Here is a 19,785-nt window from a genome sequence, read left to right as displayed (position 1 = left end):
GCCAGCAAAAAATTTGCCCCTCAAATATGTGCCAGGCCAGAAGCCAGCAGCAGATTATTGCCCCAGACGATCTGTACCTGTGCCAGGAGTCATCGGAAAACAAGCCCCAAGAGTGGCTAGGATGATTTCTTGGACAGACATAATATAAACTCTATAGTTAGTATAGATATGGGTATATATCATTTATGTGTAAAAGGTATGGTGTGTGTATGGATGCTGGGTTTTCATTTGGAGGGGTTGAACTTGATGGAGTTTGTCTTTTTTCAACCTGATTTAACTATGTAACTATAGTGTTTATATGATTTGAATTCTAGCCATAACCTTGGAGTTAATGCTAATTTACACTAGGGGGCACTCAAAACATAGTTAATGGCAGCTGCTGTCTAAAATTGAAGACTGACATGTGAAAATTAATACACTAATATTATATGCAATAATATACATTATTTAATCACTGATTGTAACTAGGGTTTATCATTACATCATATGTTTGACCTAATAAGGTTTTGCAGAAGGCTGCACCTGCTGTATTAAAATGTGTATCTGCCCCTTAAGTTAAAATGCCATTCTTTAGCTTGACCAGTTTAGCTGTTCTGTTTGCCAATAATCAACATGCCCAGTGCATGAGTTATGTAATATATCTGACAAGACGATAGGCAGTGCATAGAAAATGCAACCACTGCAAAAAGGAAAAGTAAATGTAGGAGATCCAAATTAACTTGCTATACATCAGTTATATGAATTCTTTCAACAAATACATATGGGTCTGTGCTACTGTTTAGAAAATAAATATGCAAAATATCTAGTAAAGTAGTAATATAAAGTTATCAAAAGTACAATCTTCTTGGATGAAACCAACAAAACAAAAGTGAATTTAACTCCTGTGTAGTAATTAACTCATAGAAAAGTTTTCAATGTTGCTTTCATTGGTCTTATTAAAGCTGACTGATGTCTGAATGGCTTGTGACATTTCTATTCTATGTGTACAGTATATTGTGAGTGGGTCCCTAAGAAGATGAAGAAGATGGGGAGCTACTGGGGTATCTTTGTTGACACAGATCTTTACTGCTAAAGGACTGTGGTTGCCTTGGGCTGGTACAGAAGCCCAAAACATAATGTACAACATTTCTAGCTACTTGTTAGGAATTTAATGTGTTAGTTGAACCCTGTATTGTGCAGCAATAAGAACACCGTGATGAATTCAATTAAACTCTTTATTTTCAGGTCTCACAGAAGGACAATCCCTGCACATCCCAAGAAGGAAAACCCGCAGTAGTTCTGGAAATAAGCAGTAACCATCTGTACCCCCGTTAACAGAAATAGGCAATGGATCAAAGGTTAATGAGCACAGTCTTGGTGTAGACACAGGCAGGCTGCAGACAAGGGGTTAATGAGCACAGTCTTGGTGTGGACACAGGCAGGCTGCAGACAAGGGTTAATGAGCACAGTCTTGGCTGGATGCAGGGGCACGCCGCCAATGAGGCGAGCTGAGCCGCTCGCCTCAGGCGGCAGCGCCTGAATGGATTCCAGGGGCGGCAAAAAGCCGCTCCTGCACCTTTAAGAGCCGAATTTCCGGTTTTTGAACCGGAAATTCGGCTGTACTATTGCGAGAGAGCGCAATTGCGCTCTCCGCAATAGTGTTTCTGCCTCCCCTCCCGACGCGTAAGTTGGTGAGGGGGGGGCGGCATTGCAGGAGCCGCCTCAGGCGGCTCCTTAGTAAGAATCGCCGCTGGCTGGATGCAAGCATGAAGTAATGAGCACAGACGATGTAGAAACAGGCAGGGTGCAAGTAAAGATTCAATACACAGTCTTTGATATGGATATCAAGCAGGGGTGAAATAACAGTCTTTGCAGCAACAACAATGCAGTTGTAAATATAAGCTTATTATAACTCACGCAGGTAAAGAGGGATTGCCATGCGGACCGTTGCTATGGATGTTGCCGGGGAAGAATTGTTGGTGAAGAGGAAACTGTTAGCAATGGCCTGGAGACTGAAGCTGGACGTTGATTACTGAAATGAGGAGAAGGAAGCTGTGGTTGCTAGGGTAGATCTGTCTAGCAACGGATCAAGCAAAAGTTTGAAGATGCCGGTTCAAGTGAGGTGCTGGAGCAGGCCAGGAAACTGATGAGGCAAGGCTGAGAAAAGGTAGAAGGACTGGTACCAGGAGACTGCAGGCAAGATGATTCTTGACATGAAGATCTTGGAGCATGAGAGACACCAGCCTTACTTCCAGATAGAGTAAGTATAACTGTGCATCGTTACTGCACCTGTGCAAACTTAAATAGGCTGAGGAGGAGGCGGCCGCAAGCTCCATGACAGAGCTGCGGTGCCTTACACTACTTCTATAGTTAAGTTTTAGTTCTCCTTTAAAGCTCTGTTCGGATTTCCTAATTCTGAAAACCGGCTGTCCGGGTGAAAATGGAATGATAGGTGGTAGCCCTAGTACATGCTCTGTGCTGCAGTCAGTTACTGAGCTTAGGGACCCACTCAAAATACACAGTACACATAGAATATAAATGTCACAATATAAGGCTGATTTGTAATTAATAGACAATTACTACATGGCAGCACAGAAACAAGTGCAACTAGCATCAGCATTTAATCAGCCTTGTAACATCAGTTTATATTACAGATCAACCTCAGAGTCTCAACAGCTGCTCATAGGCCACTGAGAATATAAGTGTCACAGACACTTTCCAAGATGGTGACCCCCTGTGACAAGTTTTTAAGTCCTGGACCATTGCTACCAATGAGAAGCTGAAACTTTAGTCTGGTGCAATAAGTTCAGTATATAAAACATGGCATTTTTAGCCATGTTCATTTTTAGGGTTTAGTTATCCTTTAAGAGAGCACTAAGGGGTATGCACTTGCACCCATTAACGCTTAGTGCATAGAAAACTGAGCAAGAAATTGACAGAAAAATATGAAAAGATGTCCTATCACAACCTGCAGCTGTAATGTTTTGTGTGTGTGTATATAGTCTATGCAAGGGGTACAAATTTGCACTCAGTGTCTACTTGCAGAGCAGTTACCACTAGGTGATAAAAATCTGGAGCAAGGAGCAGAGTGAAGCACTGTGAAGCACAAGGCAGTCTGACAGTTGTCTACATGCCACCCAATATACTCCCCTTCTAAATGCAGTGCTGTATTCTCCATTATAGAAGAGCAAAGACCTGTGGGGGCAACCCATGGGGCAATGTGTAAAGAAATACAGGGCAATGTGAAACATTGTGAAACATTGCTCTAGGTTTGATAAATAAGTTGTCTTGAGTTGTTGTGCTATTCCACTGTTTATAATACAAAGCCTGAACTTTAACAAGTAATGTATATTAATAAATACACACAATAAATATGTTCAATAAATATGAATTGTTGCTCTATTTTCTTTTTTTTATGCAGGTGTATTGCAAAGAATTAAAAGGTAAATTGCAGGAGTGCCATTTCAAATTTTCTAGTAACTGCTAGTTTCCTAGTAATCATATTGTTTTTATAGTGTTACTTGTTTTCATTGATATTTTTCTGACTTCTGCAATTGTCTTGATCACCTTAAAACTCTGGAGCTACAGGGAATGTTGCACGTTTCAGTATTCCGTCTGAGTCAAATTAGTCAAATGAGTTCAGTTCCATTTGACTCGGATTGAACTATAAACATGCATAAATGTCACTGAGAAGACATGAGTGCAAGAGTGATTCAACAAGATAAAACAACTTGATGCCTTTTGGTTTAATCACACAAAACATCAATGTACTATATAAACATTATTGGGGGAATGTAATAAAAGTCGGTAATGGAAAAATATTCACAATGCGAAAAGTTATATCTTTGTATCTGAACAAATTTGCCTTTGCGTGAATTTAATATAGCTTTTGTGAACCCAGAAACTGTTTAGCGACCACTTCCGAAAGTGGAAGAAGGTTTGCGAATTTTATCTTTTGCACCAGTGTACAGTGAATGTAATAAAACTTCTTACTGAAAAAGTTATGTTTGCTCCAAAAGATTACAACACATTCAAGCACTTCTTAAAAGTGGGCAATACAATGGCCGTATATGCAGCAGAAAACACAATATAGCTGCATAATGAGATTTTTTTTAATACACTAATCAATGAAATCCAGTCTGGAAAGTGAACTTCAATTCTCAGCATTATTTGTTCTTATATTGTTTATATATACATAATATGTCCTTGTGACATGTATACTGCTGTATGTATATGTTCTAAAGACGCTTATTTTATTTTGTAGACCGTTTGTGTAGTGCTTTGTAAATTATTGTGTTTTCTCAATTTTTTTTTTTTTCCGGGTCATAATGTTTCTAGCAAAATGAAACTTCCATTAGCAGAAATCCTTATAAATCTGTTAATTGACTGCAGTCTTATTTGTCACATGTGTCAACGGTGGTTTTGCATGAAGTACAGTTTGAGGGGGCGCTTACAGGAATTGGGGAAAGCCATATACAGTAGCGCTGAGAATATCAATATCAAAGTCATGCCTGTTAACACCATAAACATTCATTCTGAGTATTTTAGAAATTTCCACATGATGGTCCCCTTCAGAAATTAAGTATGAGCTTAGGAAATAAGTTCAAAGGTAGATTTATCATGAACTGCTGCAGCATGCAAGTTCTAATACAAAAAAACATTTCCCAATGAAAGTAAATATAAAGATTGCACAGCATGATGAATACAATTTTTACTGTTATGTGAATCATTAAATGATTCATTTAAACAGTGATAATGATTGTGTGTTTGTGTGTATGTATAGGAGCAATGCACCACTGGTGCATTTAACCCTGGCTACCTTACAGGGACAGTAATAACACGACTGTCCACACGTCGTGTCTGCATCCGACAGTCGTCTCTTGTTGGATCCACGCAGCTTGTAGGTCCGACATTCCTATTATTTACATTATATTCGGCGCATCTGTCCCGTTGCATCCTTATTAAAATGGCCCAAGCACAAAAATAATTTATATGTTATACTTTATTTGTTTTGTCACTGACAGCTAGGGGCAAATTTACTAAAGGGCGAAGTGGCTAACGCTAGCGAAAATTCGCCAGTGTCACATCATTTTGTTACTTTGCCGATTTACTAACGGGCACTGGCGCAAATTCGATAGCGAAGTGGACCTACTCTAGTGCTACTTCACACCCTTACGCCAGGCGAAGTTGAGCTATGGCGAAGGGACCTAACTACGCTAATTCACTAAGTTGCAGATATTCGTGAATGTTTCCTCTTGCGCCAGACTTTACTTCGCCACTTCAGACCAGGCGAAGTGCAATAGAGTAGATAGGGATTGCTCCAAAAAAAGTTGAAATTTTTTCTAAGTGCCAAAAAATGCTGGCGTTTTTTACTTTTTTAAGGGTGATAGGCTGAAAAAGAGCAAAATATTTTTTAGGGTACCCTCCTTCCCCCCTACATTTAATAACATATGGCACCGTAACTATACTGTGGGCACATGTGTAGGGCATTAGAATACATTTATTAAGGTTCCTTGTGTAATGTAATAGATTTTTTGCGCAAGGTAACATATATGGTTTATCAAGCAATTATCAGGAAATTAAAATTACATTAAATGATAGCTATAAATAGGGCATTAGTGTAAGCAGTTGTAGTGCAATTATTTGTAGGGTATCAACACAGTTCATATAGAACTGTATTTCACAAGTGGCATACAGTCAAAGCAAGCCAAGAAATAATAAGTGCCCTGGACATATGGGCTCGCAATGAGTGTCCCTTTAAGAAGAACTGCATTTCCAGAGATGTTTTCCCTTAGGATAGCTCTTATATAACCTCTTGATTGACCAAAATATTTTTCTCATTAAACCGGATAAGATATACCTGTACCTTACATGTTTTAATTTCAGAGAAACAAACAGATAACAAACCACTGATCTTATTAAAGTTCATTGGAGCTTTTGACACAATGCAGAACTGGTAGATTGTAATAAATGTGATATCTAATTCTTTCTATGGATACAATGTCTTATTCTGCCGTGCATGTACTTACAGCCCCTCCCTCTTTCCACAGGTGATAACTCATTAATTTAAACACCTGCAATGGCATTTTCAGTCATAGTGAACACACACCCTGTTATTCCACATTTACTCTTATACAACATTCTACGAATGGTATACCTTCTCTTTAGAGTTTTCCCATCTACTAAGCTGTACAAGATAACATATTTTTCTCACCTCATACTAAAATAGAAAGAAGGGAGTGCACAAATGCGATACAGCGTATACAAACAATGATGTGCAGGTGATATCTAGGTTTAAACACCAGCTCTAAGATGGAGGAGTATCATGCAAGGGTGGTTTCAAAATGGCAGCTTGGACAGGCAGTGCAAAAACCACAATACTAAATAGTAACCAAAGGTAAAAATCACCCTTATCATGTTGGTGACACAAAATGGTATATGACACCTGATTTAAACTTATCGAAAAATAATTATTTTTAAAAAGGACATGTTAATTTGAGCATCTCATAGATGTTCTCTAGTTTTACTTTCAAAAGGAAGGTCGAAATGTCCTAATTGTCATTTCACAGCTCTATCAAGCAGGGAAAATATGTTGCAGTTCCCTTTAAGGCCGGTAGAGGTGCTGACTGCCTTCCCACAAAACGAGAAAAGTCCTGCAGGGCAAAGTCAAAAGTGCCATCAGCACTCCTGAATAGCCTGGAATGGCAGCTGTGAAATGGCTGACAAGCTGACCAGTGCAAGCATATTTTGGATATTTTCATGGAAGCAGTTCAAAAATGTACTTTTAGAGACTCGTTCTGCCAACCAATGCAATGGCAATAAATATTTTTTACACTTTGTGATACATTTTTGAATAGAATTTTTAAATGTTTATCAAAAGATCAACAGTAAATCAAACTTTATTTTCACATTTTGATGTATGTATTGATAGATATAAAATCCTATAGACATGAACTAAGAGCAGTAAAATGTCCCAATTGGAACTGGGGTGGACTCTAGGGGGCCTATTTACCAATATTTGAATTTCAATTTTTTTTACAAATCAAATTTTTTATATAATTTTTTTTTATTTCTATAAATATTAGAGATTTATGAAGTGTAAAAAACACAAAAACTTCTAATACAAAAGCATCAATAGAAGCTGTGCTGATCCTATTGGACCTTTTTTAGTCATTCAGACATTTAGAGGTTTTCTGATATTTTTCTTTGCTAGTAATTGTCTGAAATACTCACATTTTAGAGGTTTTAAAGGTATTCATATATTTTTTGATAGTTCAGCTCTTTTTATCATTTGTGCTTTAGTCTGATAAATTACATGGCATTTGTGATTTTAGATAAATCAGTTTATACATGGTTTCAAAACTCCCATTTTCTGGTTCAAACAACCTAGAATTTTTCAAGTTTTTGTAAAATACTCGTATTTTTCGAGATTTATTATACCCCAACCCTAGAAATAGCTAGAATCCGAAAATACACCATCTAAAACTTGTCGAGGTCATGTAGGAGTCAATGGTAGAGGTCATTTGAACCATTTGAAGATGTTAATAGCCTGCATGATGTTCAAAGTTTTTTCAGAGAGTTTTGCCCAAAAACTCGAATAATTCTCGAATAATTCGAGCGATTCAAGTTTTTTTCTCATGGAAAACTCAATTAATTCGAGTTTTCCGGTTTTGCAACTCGAACTTGCAGAATCTAATTTTTTCCATTTGAGTTTTTTCTTAAATAGGGTACCATTCGAGTTGTGAGTTAAAGGTATAAAAACCTCAAACATTCGACCATTGATAAATAATTACCTAGGTGTTATTAATTTTTTTTAAAATTATTATTAAAGTAGTGGTTCACCTTTAAGTTAACTTTTAGTATTTTATATAATGGCTAATTCTAACCAACATTTCAATTAATCTTCATTATTATTTTTTATAGTTTTTTAATCATTGGCCTCCTTCTTCTGACTCTTTCCAGCTTTCAAATGGTAGTCACTGACCCATCTAAAACAAATACTCTGTAAGGCTACAAATGTATTGTTATTGCTACTTTTTATTACTCATGTTTCTATTAAGGCCCTCTACTATTCATATTCCAGTCTCTTATTCAAATCAAAGCATGATTGCTATGGGACCCTAGCAACCAGATTGCTAAAATTGCAAAGCTGAAGCTGCTGAATAAAAAGCTAAATAACTCAAAAACCACAAATTATAAAAAATAAAAAACAACTGCAAATTGTCTCAGAATATCAATCCCTACACCATGCTACAAGTTAACTCAAAGGCGAACAAACACTTTGAGGATAATTTACAAATTAGGGGAATATATCCTTCTGTCTGTTCAATGAATTTCCCCAGATCTCCCCTTCAGCAGATGCATTTAAATGTTCAAAAGACTGTTTTTTGGTTTAAAGCCCCCAAATGACTGTTAGAACTGAAGTCCAGGTGTTTTTGTGCCCGCGCAAAATGTGCAAATTGGTTTCTGTTCACTAAGTGAGAGTTCACCAACAGAGTAACTAAAAACCACTAATACAAAAAACTCACCAAGGGTATAATTAAAAATATGGGGATTGAAATACTGTTGTATTTTCAATCCAGCTCACTGCTTAGTACACTTAAATCTTAGGCCTCACAGTATTAAAATAGTGAAGACATTAAAATGCTACATAAATGAATGTTATATCCTACATAGGAGGGGCACTATTAAGAGAATTTAGCTATCTTTGTTTTTTGTATTGTTCTTTTAAGTGTGTTTGTGAATGCATGAATTATTTGTGATCATGTGCGCTATTTTACTACAGATTTTTTACAGATATCTGGCAAGTCTCCAAAACCAAGGACGGTACTTGGACAAAAGAAGATCAATCCAAACTAAATAGCCAGTCGAAAGACAGTTAGAAAAAGTGAATGCATACCTGCCTTAACCTGTTCAGCATAAAATGCTTGCATCATACATGCCTAGTATATTCTTCAAACAATATATAGATTGAAACTCAAAATTTTGCTGATTTTCCAAGAGACCATCGTCAACAGTTTTTTATACAAAATATTATTCTGGTGGAATCAAGTGTTGCAACACTTTACAGGATTTAAGGTTCTTTTTTTTTATAGAAAAGATTGTATTTATAAAATGTGGCCTGAAACATTTGACAGTTAACTGGTAGGCAACAAAGAAACCAAACTGATATATGGAGTATGGAAAGAGATATCCTTAAGGAGGGCTGGTGGATATCTTTTCATTTGCGTCCTTGCAGCAGCAATTAGACTGACATCCATTCTTCCCCCTAAAGATACAGACAGAGAATCAAACAGCAATGAATGTGTAGCTACAAGTAGTTCCCCCATTCCTAAGTAGTTTCCCCATTCTCAATGTGTTCTCCTTTCCAAGGTGGGCAAAGAGAGCCAGGAGGCCATTTGACTAAAGGATACTAAGTTTCATGGATGTATGGAAAACACTCAATTATTAAAGGAACAGAAACACCAAAAAAAGTGTTTTAAAGTGATGAAAATATAATTTACTATTGCCCTGCCCTGCTGTGTAGCAATGGAAATTGAAAAAAGGCTGTATGGCACAGGTTAAATAGTGGATAACAGATAACCATTATGTTCTACAGAGCTTATCTGCTGTGTAACCTGAGCTCTTTCTTCTGAGCCTTTTCTGCCACCATTGCTACACAGCAGCTCATTTATATAAACAATAGTAGTATTTCTGAAGCAGTTTTACCAGTGCAGGTCAACACTGCATTATATTTTTATTACGCTAAAACAATTTCATTTTTTTGATGTTACCGTTCCTTTAAAGATAGGAGGTCTATATATTGCTGTTCTCTGTGTGCATACATGCATTTGTATAGTATGCATACTCATCTCAAACTTTTTTGGTTGATCTGTTCATTTTGTGAACAAACTTTATCACAGGATGAATATTTAGCTTGTGACAGTACCATTAGTTTACCATTAGTTTACAGCTAAGGACAGAATTGTGACCGACCTAGTGTTATTAAAGGAACAGTAACACCAACAAATGAAAGAGGTTGAAAGTAATTAACCTGTAAAGTATTATGATCCAAAAAGGAAAGACATCTGATCCAGATACTTAGCATTCTGAATATAAGGTCCTATACCTGTATCCTAATATTTAACAGAGGGAAGATTCAAGATATTATATATATATATATATATATATATATATATATATATATATATATATATATGCCATCTCTGTATGTTGTATCTCTATCTTATTTTATATACCATGGTACAGCAGTTTTTTCAACCACTTAAATATACAAATCAGCATTAACACTGAGTTCCATTCAAAGATTACTCTTTTACCGATACTGTTAGTATGCACTGGTATATTTGCTTCAGAAAGAAACTGTCGTTTATATAAATGAGCTGCTGTGTAGCCATAGGGGCAGCTATTCAAACTGCTGGAAAAAAAGGTACAGGTTACATTGCACATAACAGCTAAGCCCTGTCCAATACAAAACCTATGCCTTTTCTCCTTTTTTCCATCAGCTTGAATAGCTGCCCCCATGGCTACAGGGCAGCTTGTTTATATGTTTATATATAGTAGTCATTCTGAAGCAAACACAATTACCAGTGCAGAGCAACAGTACATCATATTTGAATTACTTAGATACACTATCAGTTTTTGGTGTTACTGTTCCTTTAAGCATACCCAACTCCATTATAACTTCACCCTAGTGTACAAAATTCCTTTAATTGGTTGGTGTATGTTTTGCAGAATGGAGGAGCATTTGCAGTGGGAGAAACACTTCAATTCTATATTTTTATATTTGGGTATGGACGATGGGTGAAACATTGACCATTTCAAAAGATGTGAGATGACTACAGAGTTGACCTTAACAGAGGGGATATAAAGATAATAAAGAGCTTACTCTCTATTTTACAGAGGTTGACAAAATAGACCTGTGTTCCTGGCATCCATAATGTCCACTACTAGCAGCATCACTGCCGTCAATGAAGTCGTAATAAAGCTGTTCGAAAGCTTAAAAATGAAAGTTCGATTGGGGGTAAACATTTTTGAGTGCCCTCCCCCCAATATGGATATAGTGAATAAAGTACCCCCTCTTGTAAAATATAAGAATATTATAAGTAACTGAGGAGTTTCATGACCATATAAAAACACGAGGCGAAGGCTGAGTGTTTTTATACAGCTCATGGAACGCCGAGGTAACTTCTAATATCCTCATATTTTGCAACTGGGGGTACTTTATTTATTATAATACACACATTTTAGTGAGTCATGTGACAGAAATGACATCAGAACTCACCGTTATGGATATAATTTACAAGATATTGATAGCTTTTGTGTATTATAAAAAGCTTATTACAGTGAACTGCAGCATATGACAGTACAGCCACAATAAAAGTTTGCTTGGGTTGGGGAATACAATTTTAGTGGAGGCCGTGCCCCACCCACCCTCTTTCCAATGGCTATGCTTTTAATAATTTTGTAAAAACACAATTTGTAACAAGAATTGAGATTTTTTTGGGGACAACTTTATCTTTAAATGATTTAAACACGTTTATGAATCCACGCTGCACTCTCCGCTATTGGCAGGAGCTTTTCTCAACGAGTTTGCCTTAGCGTGGCACACAACAATGCCCAGCAGGTGCCAGTAACGAGACTAAATGCTACTTGAGGCTGGAGCTAGTAAACAAGAAGTCGCTAGAAGAGGAGGGGTTGCAGTCGCAGAGCAAGGCGGATCCTGTGGGAGCAGAAAGCGGCTCCAGCTGTTTCTGACTGATACCAGGAAACCTCACTATTTTATCCCAAGAACACGGGCACGGAATTTAGTTCCCGAGCTAGACGCAAGCATTCAGCGCATCAACTGTGTTGTTGTGCGTTGAGGTGACGTTACAGCAGTGTCATTAGCAGCTTTGCTTCCTGTTGTGCCTGGAGGAGAAAAGAACCCACACACAGCAATGGGCAATGGAATGAACAAGGTAACCCGCGTGTTTATATGTACTTCCCAGATCGGTCGCTGAGGCGTTTCACTTACATACTCGATCCATCCGCCTGTTTGGCAGATTCTAGTGCGTGTAGGGAGATGCCAGGCTTATATTTGGCTTTCCGTGCTGCCTGCCTACTGCTGCCCCTGGTTTGCATATTCCCACATGCAGCAAGTGACACTCGTGTCTGCCCATAGCAGCTACTCCTCAAAGTAACTAGCAACTACCAGTAGTCACTCAGAGTTGCCCACTAAAGGAAACGCTAGAGCAGAGCAGCCATCATTTCCTTTGGTGCTTACAGAGATAGAAGTAGGCTAAGCACAAGCTATCATGTTTTATACATTCAGCTGGGTTAGGGGGTCTTCATAGAGGAAGAGCAAGTACCAGGGATACCAACTTTAATCCACAACCCACAATGACCAACGTTTACATTTTTTAAAAAGTTTTTTGTACCATTTTTCAATGGAATAATTTGCTTTCATTTATATTATATAGAGGGCACACATACAGTTACATAGGTAAAAAAAAAGCCTAAGTCTATCAAGTTCAACCCCTCCAAATGAAACCCAGCGCACATACCTTCACACACCCACTGAAACTATATATACCAATATCTACATAAATGGTACACCAATCCCCGGCCTATAATACATATGTGTATATGTGTTCCAGAATAAAGGAATACATGGAATGTATTAACATGAGTGATACGATTTTTATGTTTGCTCTGAACCATTAACATATTACAGCCAATCAACTTTTAGCTTTTACTGCTCCAGCGCAGTTTGATTAATGAAAGCAAATATCTGATTGGTTGCTGTTTATTATAGAGCTAAGGCAAACTTTTTAAATATTTGTAAACTTTATCCCAACTTTCTCTGTTGAGTTCTGGTCTGTAGCTAATATCAGTGTCAACTAATGCTCTACCTTAATATTAGTTACATATCTTGAACCAATCATTAACATATGATTATCCATGTCTCTTCCATAGCAACTTAACCAGTTGTTGCTTGTGTAAACCTTGAACCAGTAAACCATTCTCTATGACTTTTCTCTTCTTTTAAAAAAGAAAAAACAAAATATTAGGTAGCTTTCCTTGTCTGGAATGTATGCAACATAAAGCTATCAAAAAGACTGAATTCAGGCCCTTTTAAAATTGCCTGTGCTTTGCCGGTTACTCATGGGTTGTCATATAATCTTCCCAAGTTGGTGGATCCACATGGTGTTATGGTGTCAACAATATTTTGGGTTGTTGCATAAGTTGCACCGAGTGGTGCAATGCTCTTTTAGCATCCCATTTAATTACTGAAGAGGAAGCTTTGCTGACAAGAATTGCAGAAAATATTATTTGTAAATTTTGAATTTCTGCAAGCTTTCTGTGCTTAATTTCCTTTTTTGGTTAAATACTACTCATTTATCTAGATCCCCTCCCATCACAATCATTTGCTGCATCTCTCTTAAGAAATGTTCAAATAAATATAAATAGCATTGTTACTTTATATAGTAGTTGTTTCTCTATGCTCTGCAACAGTAAATATGAAGTTGATTATGTAATATGAAAAGAATGCTGGTGCTTTTAGCTGCACACTTGGGGCATATTTAAAGTTCTGTTAAAAAAAAGGAATTGCTGAAACATATACCACCCATGTCATTACAGCGCTGTGTAAAAAAAATATTGTATAAAAATGTGTGATAATTTTAGGTGTTCACAAAGCCTAATGTAAAATTCTGAAAGAAAAAGGTGTGGTTGCTTGAAAAATGCTGTGAAGAAAACAGTGTTTACCATCATTGTTTTTGTATGCTGAAATATTCTTGCCTCCTGAATTTTCCCCATTATCCCAGATTATATTTGAGCTAGTATTAAATACTGCAGTTAATTATGGGATATACACTGTTTATAAATTCCTAGTATAAGTTTAAGTACAGGTATGGGATCAAATAATTCGAATATTTATAAATTATTTCCTTTTTCTCTGTAATAATAAAGTTGTACTTCTACATTTGAAAAGGTGGCGACCCTAATGGTAACTAAGCTGCATATACTCATATTGGTGGTAAAACATTTCTATTGGGGGTTATTTCAACTTTTTAAATGATTTTTGGCAGACTTAAGATATGGTCATCTAAATTACAGAAAGAAGCCTTATCTAGAAAATGCAAGCATTCTAGATAATAGATCCTATACCTGTACCTGTTTTTAATGGATAGTTTCAAGAACTGTTGCTCTCTCTCTGCAGAAGAGCAGAACATTTTAAAAATGGCTTAAGTCAACCCCTGGTATGGTGCTAGGTTTTCACATTTCTTCATGGCACAAGTGAAGCTAATAGGAAAAGATTTTGAAGCTTAGAAGTTTTTGTAAGCATACTCTAAGGGGCACATTTACAAAGCTCGAGTGAAGGATTCGAATTAAAAAAACTTCGAATTTCGAAGTGTTTTTTTGGCTGCTTCGACCATCGAATGGGCTACTTCGACCTTCGACTACGAATCGAACGATTCGAACTAAAAATCGTTCGACTATTCGACCATTCGATAATCGAAGTACTGTCTCTTTAAGAAAAACTTCGACCCCCTAGTTCGGCAGCTAAAAGCTACCGAACTCAATGTTAGCCTATGGGGAAGGTCCCCATAGGCTTGCCTGCGTTTTTTTGATCGAAGGATATTCGTTCGATCGTTGGATTAAAATCCTTCGAATCGTTCGATTCGAAGGATTTAATCGTTCGATCGAACGAAAAATCCTTCGATCGCAGGATTTGCGCTAAATCGTTCGACTTCGATATTCGAAGTCGAACGATTTTAGTTCCTGGTCGAATATCGAGGGTTAATTAACCCTCGATATTCGACCCTTAGTAAATGTGCCCCTAATTGTGTAGCAAAATAAATACCAGCCACAAGGCTATTTTAAATACATTTGCAAAGACCATCAACATTTTTTTGTCTGACTTTGCCAGCAGTAGTTAAGATTGAAATCAGAAAGAGATTCTCCAAAATTGCGTGCATGCTACCCCCATTTCTGCAGCAAGTGGTTGCTCACCTTTATATTAACATTGAGTATGATGTACAGATTGTGTTATTCAGAGACAATTTGCTTTTGGTTTTCATTTTTTATTATTTGTGGTTTTTGAGTTATTTATATTTTTATTCAGCAGCTGTCTTGCTTGCAATTTCAGCAATCTGTTAGCTGGGGTCCAATTTAACTTGGCAACAATGCATTGATTTGAATGAGAGACTGGAATATGAATACGAGAAGGCCTGAATAGAAAGATGAGTAATAAAAAGTATCAATAACAATACATTTTTAGCCTTATAGAGCATTTGTATTTTAAGATGGTGGTCAGTGACCCCCATTTGGAAACGGGAAAGAGTCAGCCATTAGCCATTCTATAACATACTAAAAGTTAAGAAAAGGTGAATCACCCTTTAGGGCTATTCCACACGGGGAGATAGCGACGCGTTTGCGGTCGCGGCGACAAAGCGCCGCGACAGTCGCCGCGACCGGCGCAGGCGACAGTTTTGTATGGGCGCCTATGTAAAAACGCCTGTGCTAACCACACGAGGCGATGCGCTTTTCAACAGTCGCCTGAAAAAGCCTGGCGAGGCATTTTCAGGCGACTGTTGAAAAGCGCATCGCCTCGTGTGGTTAGCACAGTGGACTAGTCCTTAAGGTAATATGCACACTACCCTTCAATCCAGTGTCAGGACTCAGCAAGTACTAAGATTGTGCAGCATTTTGGTTCAGTGCAGAGTTCTTGGGTTTGATTCTGACAAGAGTATTCTGTGTGGAGCTTACGAGTTCACCTCATGTTTCTGTTCATTCTCCAGTTCCAGAGTTCTCTAACATCTATTCTAGGAACATGTATATACATACCATTGAGAATATGGTCAATACACTGTTAGTTTTGTGTCCATTGTAGCACTTTGCATTTGCTTTTGTAAATGAGCCCTATTGTCCCTTATCCGTCATTCTGTAATTTCCATCTTTATACCTTAAGTCTGTTTGATAATCATTTAAAAAAACTCAATAGGCTTTACTTCCAAAAAGCATTCATTATATCTTAGTTTGGATCAAGGTACTATTTTATTATTACAGAGAGAAAGGAAAACTTTTAAAATTTCGATTTCAGTGGCATTGCAAGTGTTATGCAATGGTTGTTAGATCATTTAAGAAAAGAATAACATGATGAAGTAGATTAAAATGTGATTTTAAGGAATGCTGAGTTGTATGTGTACATGGCAGAGCTGAAAGCAGCCAAGAATGACAAGACAGATGAATGACAGGTAATTAATGGATTACAAGGGGTAAAGCAGGAAATGGTTTGGGCTTGTAAAATAGATTTATATAAAATGTTAAATGGAATATGGTTATTTCAGTGTTATGTTAGCCAGCATTGTAAATACAGAAGCATAATCTGTACCATCTAAGCCTTATGGCTGACAACCTTCCTTAGAATAATAGCAAGAACACTACAATTGTGGTTACTGGTATTAGTTGGGTATTTTGGCTGCAATACAACCACTGTGATTTCTAATCTGACATATAAAAGTTGTTATGAATAAATTATCTTTGCCAAACATTGAGTCCCCCACAGAATAATTTGCCTTAATAGCTAGATGTCCTAAAGGGGTTGTCCACCACAATGTGCAGTTGGTTTTAATGTTTTATTATTTGTGAGGTTTGAGTTATTTAGATTTTTATATAGCAGCTCTCCAGTTTGCAATCCTAGCAATCTGATTGCTAGAGACCAAATTACCCTAGCAACCATGCACTGATTTGAACAAGAGACTGGAATATGAATAGGAGAGGGACTGAATAGAAAGACGAGTAATAAAAAGTAGCAATAACAATACATTTGTAGCCTTACAGAGCATTTGTTTTTTGAAGGTGCCAGTAACCCACATTTTAAAGATGGATAGAGTCAGAAGAAGAGTTTAAAAAACTATTTAAAAAAATGGAGACCAACTGAAAAGTTGTTTAGAACTTCTATTTTGCAACTTGCTACACCTTAAAGGAGAATTCAACCCCTAGGCGCAAATACCCTCCGCCCTCCCCTGCGTAGGCCCCCCTCCCTCCTCCCCCCCCTGGGCAAATGCCCCTAACTTGTTACTTACCTTTCCATCTAGGTCCTCTCCAGCGGAGTTCACGGCAGCCATCTTCTCCCGAGCGCTCTTCTTCCTGCATTGCCTGGCATTTGGTGGAGCATGCTTAGTAGGAGACATTTACCGGTAAGGATCTACTGCGTATGCGCCCGAAAGTTACGAAGTTTCCGGTTTCTTTTTTCTGAAACTCCGTGACTTTCGGCGCATGAGCAGTAGATCCTTACCGGTAAATGACTCCTGCTGCGCATGCAATGTGTATAAGAAACGGATGCGCACACACGCTGATTAATGCAGTCGGGGAATATCCCCTTTTCAGCCACCAAACATCAACGTTTCGGGGGGGAACACCCACCCTTCATCAGGTGTTCCCCCCCGAAACGTTGATGTTTGGTGGCTGAATAAAAGGGGATATTCCCCGACTGCTTTAATCATCGTGTGTGCGGATCCGTTTCTTGTACACATTGGTTGCTAAGGGACCCGGCGGGGTCAACTGCACCAGTTGCAGGATTAGTGAACTACAGGTGTGCGGTAGGAGAATTACATTGTAATCCTGCTGCGCATGCGACACCAAACTCTGGGGAATACAGGAAGAAGAGCGCTCGGAAGAAGATGGCTGCCTTGAACTCCGCTTGAGACCACCTAGAAGGACTGGTAAGTAACAAGTTAGGGGCATTTGCCTGGGTGGGGGGAGGTAGGCCGTGGGGGAGGAGGGAGAGGGGCCTACGCAGGGGAGGAGGGGAGAGATTTTTGTGCCTAGGGGTTGAATTCTCCTTTAACTCAAAGGAGTATCATTTGATATGGTGTTTACATATTGCTAATATAACTTTAAATATTCGTTATAAAGTGGAGCATATGTAGCAGCCAGTGATAATTACTATGCTTTTATAGCCAGTTTTGTTTGCCATGGCTTATCTATTGTTTACCTTTTAGGGTTTCCATCTGTCCCTGCCTGTAGACAGTTTCTACCCAACTATGTTGAGGTTGCTGCTCCACCCTCTCAACATTGCTAAGTTTTTAAATACATGGCAAAAGTGGCAACCCTTTTACCTTTTCTGTCTCAGATTCTGGAAGCCAGCTACCAGTAAGTCCCATATAGAACACGAAGGGACGAAGCGTTGTTCTGTTGCTTGGGGACGGCTGCATTGGAGAAATGTTATAAAATTCATTAATGGAAAAACTTGCTTTTAAAGTACAGTAGTACGACTGTAGCTGTCTCTAAGCACAGGAATGTGACACATGCCTGTAAAGATAACTTAGTAACTCTTGAAAAAGATGCAAAGGATCTAGGTATTTTAGCAAAAATTGAGGCGCAATAGGCTGAATTAGAACAGGCAAGGTATATGTAGCTAAACAGAAAATTAGTAATAGAAATGAATATGGTCAGTGATACCAATTATATCATAATTTTTAGAGCATGCAATTAATTCTAGGTCTCCCATTTTACCTGACAAACTCTGTGCATTTGCCATTATACAGCGAATGTTACTACTTTTACTTTTTAAATTTACATTACTAAGGGGAGAATTATATGTTAAGTTATTATATTGTTATTTTAAGGTGGTCCCTCTGTTACAAGGAAAACAGAGGGACCACCTTAAAATAACAATGCTGGCGCTGAAGCCCTAGCAGACCATTTGTCATTAGCCTTAGAACAATGCCATCTCTTTAGTCTCTACTGTCTGTGGCTGTTGTTGCAAAATCACAAGGGTATTTTGTATTTTAGAAGGCAATATTTATTGCCAAAATAAAGCTTTGTCAAATACTTGAGTCAATTCAGTTTCCCAGTTTTCCTAGGTAAAATTAGGTACCTCGGCATATACTCGGTCAGCTTATACTCGAGTATTTACAGTAGTAGGCATCATCATTTATTTATATATCACCAGTAAATTATGCAGAAATTAACAATGATTAATTACAAACAAGAACCTTACTTTAATTAAACAAGGGTTACAGGATAAAAATAGGACTGGAGATGCTTTTCAGAAGAGCTGTTTTTATAGTGTCTCATTAATGATCACCTGGCATTTTTGAGACAATTTTGATTCTATGCTGTTCAGCAAGAATGCCAATTTTGGGGGTTCAGTGTTGGTATTTGACTCCTGCAAGAGCTCAGAATTAACACACTCTGCAGAATGTACTGAGAATCATGTTTGTTCTAGGGTAATGCCTTCATTAAACAGACATATTTCAACAGCAACAAGGATTCAGATGTACTTATTTTGTTTGTGCTGTGATGAATGTGTAAATATTTGATAAAGAGCATTATAGTCCTTTAGCCTTGTAGCATATACGGTAAGATTGAACTGCAAAGATCATTTATGGTATTTCTGCTCCTCCTCCAAGAGACATATTTATAAAAGATATAATAAACACAACCCAGAAATACAAGATTTTGTAAAATGTGGGATATTCTTAATGCAGCTGCAGTAAAGCAACATACATACAATTAAAGGCAATGAATGGTTTAGCGATCATAATCACTGAATTTCTGTGCCTAGCAAACAGGCACCCATCAGTGAGGGACCCTTTCCATCCTATTTAATTCATAATCTGGTGCACTCATAACTTACAAAGCATAGAAAATGTTTTCTGCCTGGTGTCTAGAAGAAGGAACAGCGCTCTGCAGAGAATCTAGCAGTGGACTCGGGTGACGTCACAAATTTTCAAGGCAGCTTCCTTTCTGCTGCCTGAGGCAGCCTTGAGGTGCGTTGGACTCAATTATAGTTTAATGCGCATGACTCTGAGG

The 19,785-nt window shown here is 37.8% G+C and overlaps 1 protein-coding gene across 1 annotated transcript in view; it reads left to right on the top strand.

The window, feature by feature from the left end:
- The first annotated feature begins 11,640 nt into the window (after nt 1-11,640).
- The window catches only part of LOC108719110 (dual specificity protein phosphatase 22-like), a 37,595-nt gene continuing 29,450 nt past the window's right edge, over nt 11,641-19,785 (top strand). Inside the window, exon 1 of the mRNA XM_018267740.2 lies at nt 11,641-11,939. Coding sequence (XP_018123229.1) covers nt 11,919-11,939 — 21 coding nt within the window. The 5' untranslated portion in view covers nt 11,641-11,918. The remainder of the gene's footprint in view (nt 11,940-19,785) is intronic.

This window comes from Xenopus laevis, chromosome 6L, assembly GCF_017654675.1.
Source record: "Xenopus laevis strain J_2021 chromosome 6L, Xenopus_laevis_v10.1, whole genome shotgun sequence".
Taxonomy (NCBI): domain Eukaryota; kingdom Metazoa; phylum Chordata; class Amphibia; order Anura; family Pipidae; genus Xenopus; species Xenopus laevis.
This window is presented reverse-complemented; position numbering and strand designations above follow the sequence as displayed.